Source organism: Ceraceosorus guamensis (assembly GCF_003144195.1).
Source record: "Ceraceosorus guamensis strain MCA 4658 unplaced genomic scaffold IE81scaffold_119, whole genome shotgun sequence".
In the NCBI taxonomy this organism is placed as follows: domain Eukaryota; kingdom Fungi; phylum Basidiomycota; class Exobasidiomycetes; order Ceraceosorales; family Ceraceosoraceae; genus Ceraceosorus; species Ceraceosorus guamensis.
This window is the reverse complement of record NW_020290114.1, coordinates 1-10,489: the sequence shown is the minus strand read 5'-3', so window position 1 is coordinate 10,489 and position 10,489 is coordinate 1. Positions and strand designations below refer to the sequence as shown.

Sequence of the window (10,489 nt, the reverse complement as noted above, 5' to 3'; positions counted from 1 at the left end):
AGTGCATGGTGCATGGCGGGGGAGGGTGCAGGTACGATGCACGCACGCGTTCTGCGGGTCGTGTTCAAAAGGGAGATCGCTCGAGCGTCGCTATGGTGTATCCCGGTCCTTGACCCTGTTCAGTGCAGTAGGAAGAAGGTTGGACAAGATTCCGAGCCTGACTGCTTCAAGACGGCCACATGGCTACTCCAGGCAGCAGTCTGAGTGTAGCAGCTATACTCAGACTCGGAGGCAACAAAAGTGATGAGGTATACGCGCGCGTCGGAACAAATGCATGCATGCAGTCTGAGTCGTGATGGGCGCGGTCGCCTGCCTGCTGGCAAAAGTACTCGCGCGCGCGCGTCCGCGAGCTCTAATTTGAGAGATTGCCGAAGCACATGCAGCTGTTCGTCGACGTCCGATGATGCATTTCGTGATCATGTTGACGCTTTCGGGTGCTGCTCGTGCTGCTGCTGGGTGGGGTGAAGTGCAAATCGTCAGGATGAGTCGCGCGGGCGGGGGGGAGGGGGATGGCAAAGAGAGAGCTCAACCTGCGCGCTCATGCTGCGTGTCTCACAACACGTATACGATCCGCGTCTTACCGCGGGGTCCGGTGCGTGCGCGAGACGGAACGAGCGAGTATACGTCTGATGAGTCTGCAGAGTGCTGCGTTGCGCTGCGCTCTTGATGCCGCCGCCGCCGCCGCCGCGTACGTCTCATCTAGATCGGCGCTCCATCAATGTGAATGAGGGGCGGAATGGAGCGCACGCTGGTCAGATCAACTGCACTCGAGCCACGACTCACGACTCACAACTGCCGACTGCTGACTGCTGACTGCTGACTGCACGGCATCAGATTCCCGCTCGGCTCGATCATGGATGCAGCAGGCAGGCATCTTATCTACCAACGTGGCTCTGCATAGCAACAGCGCCCCCGAGTTGGTGAGCCAGGTGAGTGGAGGTATTCCGACTTCGGCATTCATTCGCCTTTGCACTCACTCCCTCTTGCGCGCGCTCGCTCTTCCCCACACATATGCAGGTCCACCTTTGAAAGCATCACAGTGGCTGTCGACATCTCTCAACAATCGTGAGTGAATCAACAGCTACTGTACTCGTCACTGTTGTATAAGTCGAGTCGTACGACTTTGTAGGCCCGGGCAGCAAGAGCCCGAAACGGCAGGAGCAGCAGCAGCAGCAGCAGCAGCAGCAGCAGCAGCAGCTAGACTCCCCTCGCTCGATCAGCTCGCCTTTGCCTTGAGCACCGCGCGCGGGGCACTTTGCGCAGACGTTGACCCCAACTCTATTTTCACTGTGACTTAATTGCTCGGCACGCACGCACGCCTGCCCACTGTACAACTAACTCGTCAAGGGTCCCTTTTTGGATTGACTGCGCGCACCTTGAAAGCTGCGCACGCTCGCTCCAATTCGAGAAAGAGATCGACCGCTAGACACTCGATACGATACATCTCCGCACTCGACACTCAACTCGGCGCGACTGGTGCATGTCCATGTGCAGTAGTACAGTATACTCCGCATTCACCCACAACCTAGCTGTCCCCCTCCGACTGACATCTCGCCAACTCAGCCAGAGCTCGTGGGATTGCCGAAGGTGCCTTGCAGCGAACAAGTCCGGAGCCCCGCGCCTCTGCTAAACAACAGCTACTATACTCGCACTCGCACTCATCCTCGTGACTCTCTCTCTCTCTCTCTCTCTCTGCCCGCGGGAGTCGTGGAATGTCCTCAAGTGCCTAGCGTGGCGTGCCGCACCATTCGGTGCTCACGATTGCCGCATACAACCAGTCCATCTTCCTCTCGCATATCCGGAGATCGCACGGCACAACGCAGATACTTAAAGAGACGTTCATTTGGAACACTTGAGGGTGATCCACATTTGACCACACACCATCCACCCCCTCATTCCAGTCCCTGGCACATCGCATCGCAACACCACACCTCGCGCACCTTCATCACCGTACGTGTGGCGCACCAGTGATCGTCCTCGTGATCCCTCCTCACTCGACATCACACGCATACACACACGCACACGCACACGCACACGCACACACCCACACCCACACCCACACCCAGGCTCTGTAGACCACATCATGTCTTTCCACTCTTCGGAAGAGAAGGGCGCAAAGGACGCCGCTTCTCCACTCGACACGCACCAACGCGACGCTTCACCTTTGGGCGAAAAGGCGCAATTGGACAAGATGAGCGACGATGTGCCAGTCGAGCATGAAGAATCTCACCCAAAAATCACGGGCATCAGCGTCTTGCTCGGCATCGTCATTGCTTGTGCTGGTTTCCTCTTTGGTGTGAGTGCGCGCGAGCCAGGGCAGCCGCTGATCCCCCAGTTTGTTTACTCTTTACGCGCCATCCCCCGCCCCGCCTTCCATCGCAGTACGATATCGGTGTAATCAGCGGATGTCTAATCATGGAAGACTTTGTCGTCCGCTTTGGCGGGGGCCAAAACCCTGTTACTGGTAATTGGGAACTGCCAGATGACACTGCGTGAGTGCGCTGCTTGCCAGCCGAAGCGCGATGTTCGGTCCGTCTCTTCGAACCTTCCGCCTCAAACGACGTTCGACCCCTTGCTTGCCATGCAGATCCCTTATCACTGCTACGCTATCCATCGGTACTTTTGTGGGCGCGCTAGCTCAAGCGCCCGTTTCCGACTACTTTGGGCGCAAGCCTTCCATGATGATCTGGGCAGGCTTCTTCCTCGCCGGCGCCGTCATTCAGACCGCCACCATCAACGAAGTCGGCCAAATGTACGCCGGCAGACTCATCGCTGGTCTCGGTGTGGGCGCTCTGAGCGGTCTGTGCCCTCTTTACGTGAGTGTGTGCTCGTAGCGCCGCGAGACTTGGCCCCGCATTGACCCCGCTCTCTCTCTCTCACGCACAGCTTGCAGAGACTGCTCCAAAGTCCATCAGGGGAGCGATGGTGTCGTGCTACCAGCTCCTCATCATCGGCGGTATCTGCGTGGCCTATGGTGAGAGTCTCGTCGACAGGGCCGTTGTCACTCGACCGCTCTCGCTCATCACGCTCTGCTGCTCCACCTCCCACAGCCATCACCTGGGCATCGAACAATCTCAACTACGAAGCAGCCGGCTGGCGCATCCCCGTCGGTTTCCAGATGCTCTGGGGAGTGCTCCTCTTGGTCCTGATGATTCCGCTTCCAGAATCACCTCGTTGGCTGCTCAAGAACGAAAAGCCAGCGCAGTGCAGAACGGTCATGGCTCGTATGCGCGGTGCCAAGCTCACCGACACTACCAATGGATCTCGCGGAGATGCGCAGCTGGAACACGACCTCGTCGACATGCAGGAAGGCATCGAGGCCGAGAATCAAGCGTTCAAGGGTTACAATTACGTCACCGGTTACGTGCTCTGCTTTGCCAAACAAGGTCAAATGTGGAGAAGAACCTTGACGGCCATCATGCTGCAGATCTTGCAGCAACTCAACGGTCAAAATGTGAGTAGCGCAGCGCGCGTGCGTGCGTGGGTTGTACTCGCTCGCGCCACTCACGCTTTTGCTCTCCTCTCACCGCCTTTGCAGTACTACTACTACTACGGCCCGACTTTCTTCAGCAAGGCCAACATCCAACTGCAACCCCTGCAGATCCAATTCTTGTTTGGCGCCATCTCTCTCGTCTGCACCGTCCCCGCGCTCTACCTGGTGGAGAAGATGGGCAGGAGAAAATCGTTGATCTTTGGTGCCATCTTTGAAGCCATTTGCGCCTACATCGTCGCCTTTGTGGGAAAGAACGCTTTGGCGCCGGACGGTGTTACGCCCAACGCTTCGGAAAAGGCCGCTGGCAACGCGTTCGTCGCCTTTGCCGTGCTCCACTTGGCCGCGTACAGCATGTTCTGGTGAGTGGGTCGCGCCCCGCTCGTCTCGTTCGTCTTTGGACCATTTCGCTTACGTATTCCTCACTTTCACCGTCGTCGTCACTGCTTACAGGGGCCCTGTTCCATGGGTGAGTGTTTGGCATTGTGCACCGTCGCCACCGTTGCGCGGCATCAACACTGACGCGTCGCACTTCCTCCCACTACCACCGTCACATAGGTATCATGCTCCGAGCTCTTCCCCACCCATCTTCGGGCCAAATCCATCTCCCTAGCCTCCGCTGCTAATTGGCTCTTCAACTTCCTCCTCAGCTTCTTCTCTCCGAAGGTAGCGACGCACTACGGTCCATACATCATGCTGGTCTTTGCCGGGTGCTTGACATTCGCCGCCATCTTTGTCTTTTTCGTCCTGCCCGAACTGAAGGGTCTTAGCTTGGAAGCAGTCGACGAATTGTTTACGGAACACCCTCGCATGCCTCCTTGGAAATCCAGCAGTTGGCAACCTACGAGGGGAGAAAAGGGCCGGGAAACGCTGGTTGGTCTCAGCTTTTTGCCGTTTGGGAACAAGAAGAGCAAGCGCGAGGCTTGATTGGCGGTAGGACGTGCGTTTCGCGCGTCGCGCCGGGCAAGGGCGAAGCGGCCGTGCGACGGATTCGCATTGCATCGCCCTGGAGAGCGCTCCGTCTCTATCGGCTTGAAGACTCCCGCATGGGCGACTTTGCCGTCTACACCTCACCCTGCTCGTTTCATCTCTCGAAAATCTCGCCGAAGTCTCGAGACATTTACGCCTCACCCCTGTACTCAATATTCCCGTTCTCTTCCTCTTGCTCGTGTGACGCGACGATCGACTCGAATATCGATGCTGAAGTCTATGATACCTTTCTTTGTCCGTGCGAGTTTGAACACCACGCATCTTTACTCCAGAAGGCAAGTACAGCACTTGCCGCGACCACTACCCTAACCTCAAAAGTAACCGTGGACACCTTCTACGCGGGGGATGTGCAGGTGAAAAGTGCAGCAGTAGTCACGAGTCTTTCGGCAGTGACTGTGGCTGCCCAACTAACCCATGCTTGCAGTGCGCACTTCACACAGGCAATCGAAACATGATAGCTGACCTGCTGATGAGCTCAAAAGCCTGCTTGCTGCCCAACGTTACAAAATTTGTCTAGATTTGTCGGAACAAAATGGTGGGCTTTTGCTCAAGAGTAATTTAGGGTAAAACATGTGGGAAGGTGGATCGCTCGCTCAAGGATATGGATGCGTGTGCAAGAAGGAGGTATACTTGAGAGCTGTAGAAGATTTATGGGCTTTCTTGCCTCAGGACGGACACACTGAGAGGGTTATTGAGGCTTTGAAGCGGGTGCTGCTCATTGCTCTCGGCTACGAATGCTCATCACCAACAACCGAACCGAACCGAACCCATCCGAGTGCTGTGAAAGCTGCAGGTCCAACATGGGTGCTCACGCTGCTACGTAAAGCAAGAACAGAAAGGCGGGTGCTTGGCGCGAGGAAAGCATGCTGCAAATCCCGCATCGATCTTTTCCGCGACCGTCCATTGCAAAGACGTTGTATTGCAGAAAAGTCTTTGTTGGGGGTCGTCTAAGGCTCTCTCGCGAGAATTTATAGCTATGATATGTAATAAGCGGTTTAGAAAGACTAATGTAGCATGCGAAACAGTTTAGAGCTTGAGAATTGCGAGAGCGCTTGACAGATCCGTGCAACAACTCGACGTTCTTGGGGGCCTACATTCTAGGGACGAGCTTGAGATCGACAGTGTGCGTCCACTTGGCTACGAAAAAGTCTCTGCGGTCCAAATGGTCCGGATGAGAGTAGTGCGGCGTCTGAGCTTGCTGGACGTCCACCTGTCCTCCATCTTTGAATCTGGCCAAATCGTTGGCTCTGTGCCCCACAATGTCCACATCGTACAGTCGAGCGGTGAGGGCGATGAAGAAGAGGATCTCGGCGTTGGCCAGCGGCAGGCCTAGACATCTTCGCGAACCCTTGGAAAAGGCGACGAGGTAGTGCTCCAGATGGTGGTTGAGGTCCTTGGTGCCCGGCAGGAACCAGCGCGATGGATCAAAAGTATCTGGCGATGAAAAGATGGTGGGGTTAAAGTGGACGTATAGCGTAGACATTCCTACAGAAGTGCCCGGTGGTAGGTACACTTTGCCGCGCTTGTAACCTGCAGCAGGGACGGTGCGAGGCAGGATACCGGGCACGGCTTGAGACCATCGCAATGCTTCTTTGGCCGTGGCATTCAGAAACGGCAATTGTTCGAGATCGTGCAGCTCGGCTTGCCAAATGTCGTCGGCCTCTGGGAAAGCTGCGTCAAGCTCGGCTTGAAGATCCCGGAGCACCCGCGACTTTTGACCCTCTGCAGTGAGCTTGAACAGCGACCAAATCGCCGCACTCGTGGTATTTCCCACCTGCAAGTCCCAGGCCGGTAAGCATGGTGGTCAGGCGCGCGCAAGGATCGCGCGGGCGCACTCACAGTATCGTGTCCAGCCGCCAAGAATGTCCTAGCTTCCGCAAGCGTGGCATGTTTCGGAGCGGGCGCGTGATGCTTTTCGTCCTTGCCATACATGTTGTCAAACAAGATGGGATATCCGAGATCTGGATCCGTCTTTCCAGCTTCGTAATCGCTGAGCATCTGCGCTGCGATCTGTGCGAGTTTGGACAAGGCGGCATAGAGCTTTGCGTTTGCAGCGAATGCAAAGAGAGCCGCGGTGATGTTTGGAATGCACGACTTGAGCATGACGACCTCGTTGTTGGCGAACGCGGTCAGGTAGTCGTGTGAGAAATCCTTGGTGGCCGTGACGTCGGTCGACTTGCCAAATGCTAGAGCGGAAATGACATCCAAGGCGATGGCGTGATAGATTCTTGGAATGCTCGCAGCGCCTTCTCCTGCTTTCTTTTGCACACCATTCACCTGGGCCGTGAGGGTGCTCTTGAAGGCGGCAGACAGCTTGGATTTGATCAACGGTGCAAAGGACTCGATCGAGCTGCGATTGAACAAGGGAGACAGCCTTTTGCGTCGTTCTCTATTCTCTGCTACATTTTGCGTCGCAAACGAAGAGTGGGCTTGATTTGCGCCAGGCGAAGCAAAGGTGTTGTAGAAGGAAGCTAGCGAGGGCGCCCGCATCAGAGCGTGGAAAGTCTACGCCTGGGGCGGACAGACGACTCACTCTTGACAAAGGTCGTCGAATGACCTCCGTAGATTTCTTCGTACGCGTCAGGGTCCGACACGGATACCAGATCGAGTCCATACCTCAAAAAGGTCTGCTGCCTTTGCTGATGCGCTTCCAAGAGGGCGTAGGCGATGCCTTTCCCATAGCGATACTGGTACGCTCTCCAAAGTCCGCTAAAGTGGAGCGCACAGAAGCTGTAGGCGGGGATATGGGATAGCGGTCCAAAGTAGGCGAGATGGAGGTGTTGGGCTAGTCGACCTAGCGCGAGAGCAGCTAGCACCAGACCGACCGTTTCGTAGATACTCAAGGAGAAGTGAGTTGATGTTGCCATGGTTGCAATGTGTTGTGTGTTGTTGCTCGAGGGAATTGGCGACGAGAAGTCGTGAGTGGGCATTACACAACACCAGCCTTTATAGCAATCTGAGTGACCATCTGTCGCGCCAACATGATCGGGCACACTACATTGCTCGCGCGGCGAACGACTCGTCCGAACGTGGCTCGAGTCTCACTTGTCCGATTGTCCGAAGTAGCCGAAGCATACGTGGCAGCAAAAATGTCGCCGGTGGCTGAAGGGACGTCCCATGTGGGGCGGGTGGGCGTGAGCATGAAAGGTCAAAGTCGGACTTTGATGCCGAAACGATTTTCTGCCACAATGTCCTGGGCGGTGCGTGCGGTACGAGTGGGCTTAGCGTGCGATGCTCTCGTAGGACACGCTCCGTTCAATCCAGTGCACTGCATCTTGTCGTGCGTATCGTCGTGCACGAGCGCCCGAATGTTGCCTGCTAGGCGCGTGTGTTGCGCGCATTGCAAATCAAGAAGCCAGAAAATCGCCGGAAGCAAGACGTCGTTGCGGCCAATTCTTGTCTCATCGATCAAGTAGCCAAACAAGCAGCAGGGCGAGGGCACGAATCATGCTGTGTTGAGGCGTTGGCCACGCTAGCCGCAAGGCGCGCATCGGCATGCCGCCGGATCGGGCCAAGTCAGCTCGCAAGGCGCGGTTCGGGCGGCAGAACGCTGCGCGCTGCGTGCTCGGCGTCGTGGAGATCGCATGTCTTCAGATCGGCCGTGTCGGTCCGATATGCCACCACAGATGTTCGGCCGAAAAAGTGGCGCTAGTGCTGTTTCGAGGGCACCGACCATTTGCTCGATCGCTCGTGAGGGCGACGATGGATAGGTCGCGCTTGGCCGAGTCGTCGAATGACAGGTGCCGCAGGGGTTAGGATGGTAGCGCATCCAGCCTTGCCAAGCTATGAAGACGAGTCGCCGCTCGCTCTACATCGAAAGAAGGTCTGCTGCTGAGCGACGAAGGTGCGCAGATTGAGTGGCATCGGAGCGCCGAGTACAACACCTTGGGAGCGAGTCGATGACACAGGCGGAAGAGTGACTGCTCCGCGTGTCATGTGGACTCGCGATCAGGTCACGAGACGAGCGCGAGTAGCAGACGAGCGCCGAAAGGCGCTTCTTAAAGACGCACACGTCTCGCCTCCATCCTGTTCATGCTCGGTCGAGCTGTCTGGTCCGTGCTCCAAGCAACCGTGACTAGATGCTCATTCCACCGAGCATGTCGAGAGGCACAGCATCCGGACCCCGCCTTTTGAACGTCTTCTTGCTGGACGTAGCCTTCTCTGAAGGTTCGACGGCGCCACTGCTCTCCTCGTTCCTCTCCCTCTGCACAATCTCATCCAGCCTCTGCCTGCTCATCTCATCACGATGTCTGTTCCTCGCCTTTGCGCCTCGCTTCTTGCTCGCTTGTGAGATGGCTCCTTGAACTTGAGCTTGCGCTTGCGCCTGACCGGATGCGTGCGATGTCTTGCGGTCGTGAGCGTGATCGCGCGTGCGCGTGCGAGTGCGCGCTAGACGGCGTGATGAACCTGTGCGGGCCATGTCGAGGGCGTCCTAATTTCCAAGCTAAACGGGCAGAGTGTGCGGTATGCGCTGTGTTGTGCAATGACTGAGAAATGTGAGATGGATGTCTGGATGGCGGGTTAAGAGCGCCCTCCGTCTTGCAACGGGGGACTGGATGCAGCAAAAGAAAAGTATGAAAAAGTTATTGCGTGCCTGTACGTGCAGCTTTTGTATTCGTGATTGTGATTCACGTGATTGTTGTATTCTCGATTTGTCGTACCTTTAATTGTACGAGAGATTGCGCGGGCCCCCCAGTCTCGAGCGCTCTGGTTCAACTCCGCATCAACCGCCACAACGGGGTGAGGGCGGGCATCTTGCGGGTCTCGCATCGCATCGCGTCGCGTCTCCCGGTGCGCATTCCCATCCCCATCGTCTCTCTTTGCCCGATCTTTGCGCCGAGTGCTCAGAGATGAGTCGCTCGCTGGCCCTAGCTGGAGTTGGTCTGTGTTCAAAGCCATCAAACGCGACAAGTCCGAGTGATCCGATCCAGGGCGGGCGGGACCCTCACCCTCCCATGCCAACTTCACACTCAATCATCCCTGCTAATCCTGCCTTCCGGGCCAGCAGCGTGTGTCTTGAAGCGGACAAGGCGAGAATCGAACCTGCGCGAAACCTCTTGGGCTCTCCATCCGACCGACCCACGTGATCTCTCGGGTGCGCGGCCGCGGATGAGAAACCTACAAAATCTGGACATTCACCATTACGGAACACGCGCACCGGGCATGGAAAAGGGGGGGGGGGGGGGGGGGTATATGTATGCTCTGATTCGGGGGAGAAGACGATTCCAGTCGAGGCGAGAAAGTCTCTTGGCGAGCTGCGAGGCAAAAGCGCATACATCCCGTTCCTCGAGCGACCTAGCGAATGCCATCGAGTTGCGATTGCCCACTCGGTGCCGCTCGCTTGTGCACGCTCTCGAGCTCAGGCTCAATTCGAGGTGACGCCGTCAAGCACCTCGCGAGCAGTCTTTGCCTCTTGCGACTCTCCAACACTCGCATCTGCCCCTTCCTACGTGGCACACATCAAGTGGAAAAGCCGTGTCGGACGTGTCAGTCAGCCTGCATTCCGCACAAAGATGACGCAAACTCACGAGAAACGCTTCCAAGTCCGAAACGGCATTGTCCAGACGCTTTTTGCAATCCGGAATCATTTGCTCGCAATCGCGGAGCACCTCGCGCTGCGTGGCGGAAGAAGAAATCAGACGATGAGAAGGGGGTGGAGAGGTTGAGCATGATGTTGATGGGACAGACTATACGCGCGAGCATGACCTTGACGAACCAGACTCTAAGCTCCCACAAAATCCGCGCAGCTAGACGGCGCCTCACCCACTCGCCTTCCCGACCACGCCCTCGGAGCACCGCATACAATCCACTCACTTGCTTCTTGACATCCCACTCGTCTGCCCCTTGCTTTTGCAGCCGCTCGACTCTCTCTTCCTGCTCCTTTGCCTCTTGCACATACGTCTCTTCCTCCTTTGCCAATCTAGAAAGTGTGACGACGCATGACAGTCGAGTGGTGCATACATGCGCCCGCGAGCAAGAGAGGCGGGGTGAGCAAGAGGGGAGGGGAGG

The 10,489-nt window shown here is 56.7% G+C and overlaps 4 protein-coding genes across 4 annotated transcripts; 1 reads left to right on the top strand and 3 right to left on the bottom strand.

The window, feature by feature from the left end:
* Positions 1–2,083: 2,083 nt before the first annotated feature.
* On the top strand, positions 2,084–4,417 carry IE81DRAFT_350192 (putative monosaccharide transporter; the record flags this gene model as incomplete). Its single annotated transcript, XM_025516490.1, has 8 exons — positions 2,084–2,296; positions 2,383–2,492; positions 2,588–2,816; positions 2,887–2,974; positions 3,051–3,454; positions 3,539–3,852; positions 3,944–3,959; positions 4,049–4,417. 8 exons carry the CDS (start codon positions 2,084–2,086, stop codon positions 4,415–4,417), a joined length of 1,743 nt encoding a protein of 580 aa, XP_025366567.1.
* Positions 4,418–5,804: 1,387 nt separating this feature from the next.
* On the bottom strand, positions 5,805–6,173 carry IE81DRAFT_283731 (cytochrome P450; the record flags this gene model as incomplete). The annotated part of the gene is made up of 1 exon (XM_025511573.1): positions 5,805–6,173. A coding segment is annotated over one exon (369 nt), but the record flags the coding sequence as incomplete, so codon positions are not given.
* A 2,382-nt stretch (positions 6,174–8,555) lies between these two features.
* On the bottom strand, positions 8,556–8,900 carry IE81DRAFT_350190 (hypothetical protein; the record flags this gene model as incomplete). The annotated part of the gene is made up of 1 exon (XM_025516489.1): positions 8,556–8,900. The coding sequence occupies one exon, from the start codon at positions 8,898–8,900 to the stop codon at positions 8,556–8,558; it is 345 nt and encodes a 114-aa protein (XP_025366565.1).
* A 945-nt stretch (positions 8,901–9,845) lies between these two features.
* Positions 9,846–10,390, bottom strand: IE81DRAFT_294907 (tubulin binding cofactor A; the record flags this gene model as incomplete). The annotated part of the gene is made up of 3 exons (XM_025512075.1): positions 9,846–9,922; positions 9,999–10,095; positions 10,295–10,390. Coding segments are annotated over 3 exons (270 nt in total), but the record flags the coding sequence as incomplete, so codon positions are not given.
* Positions 10,391–10,489: the final 99 nt, after the last annotated feature.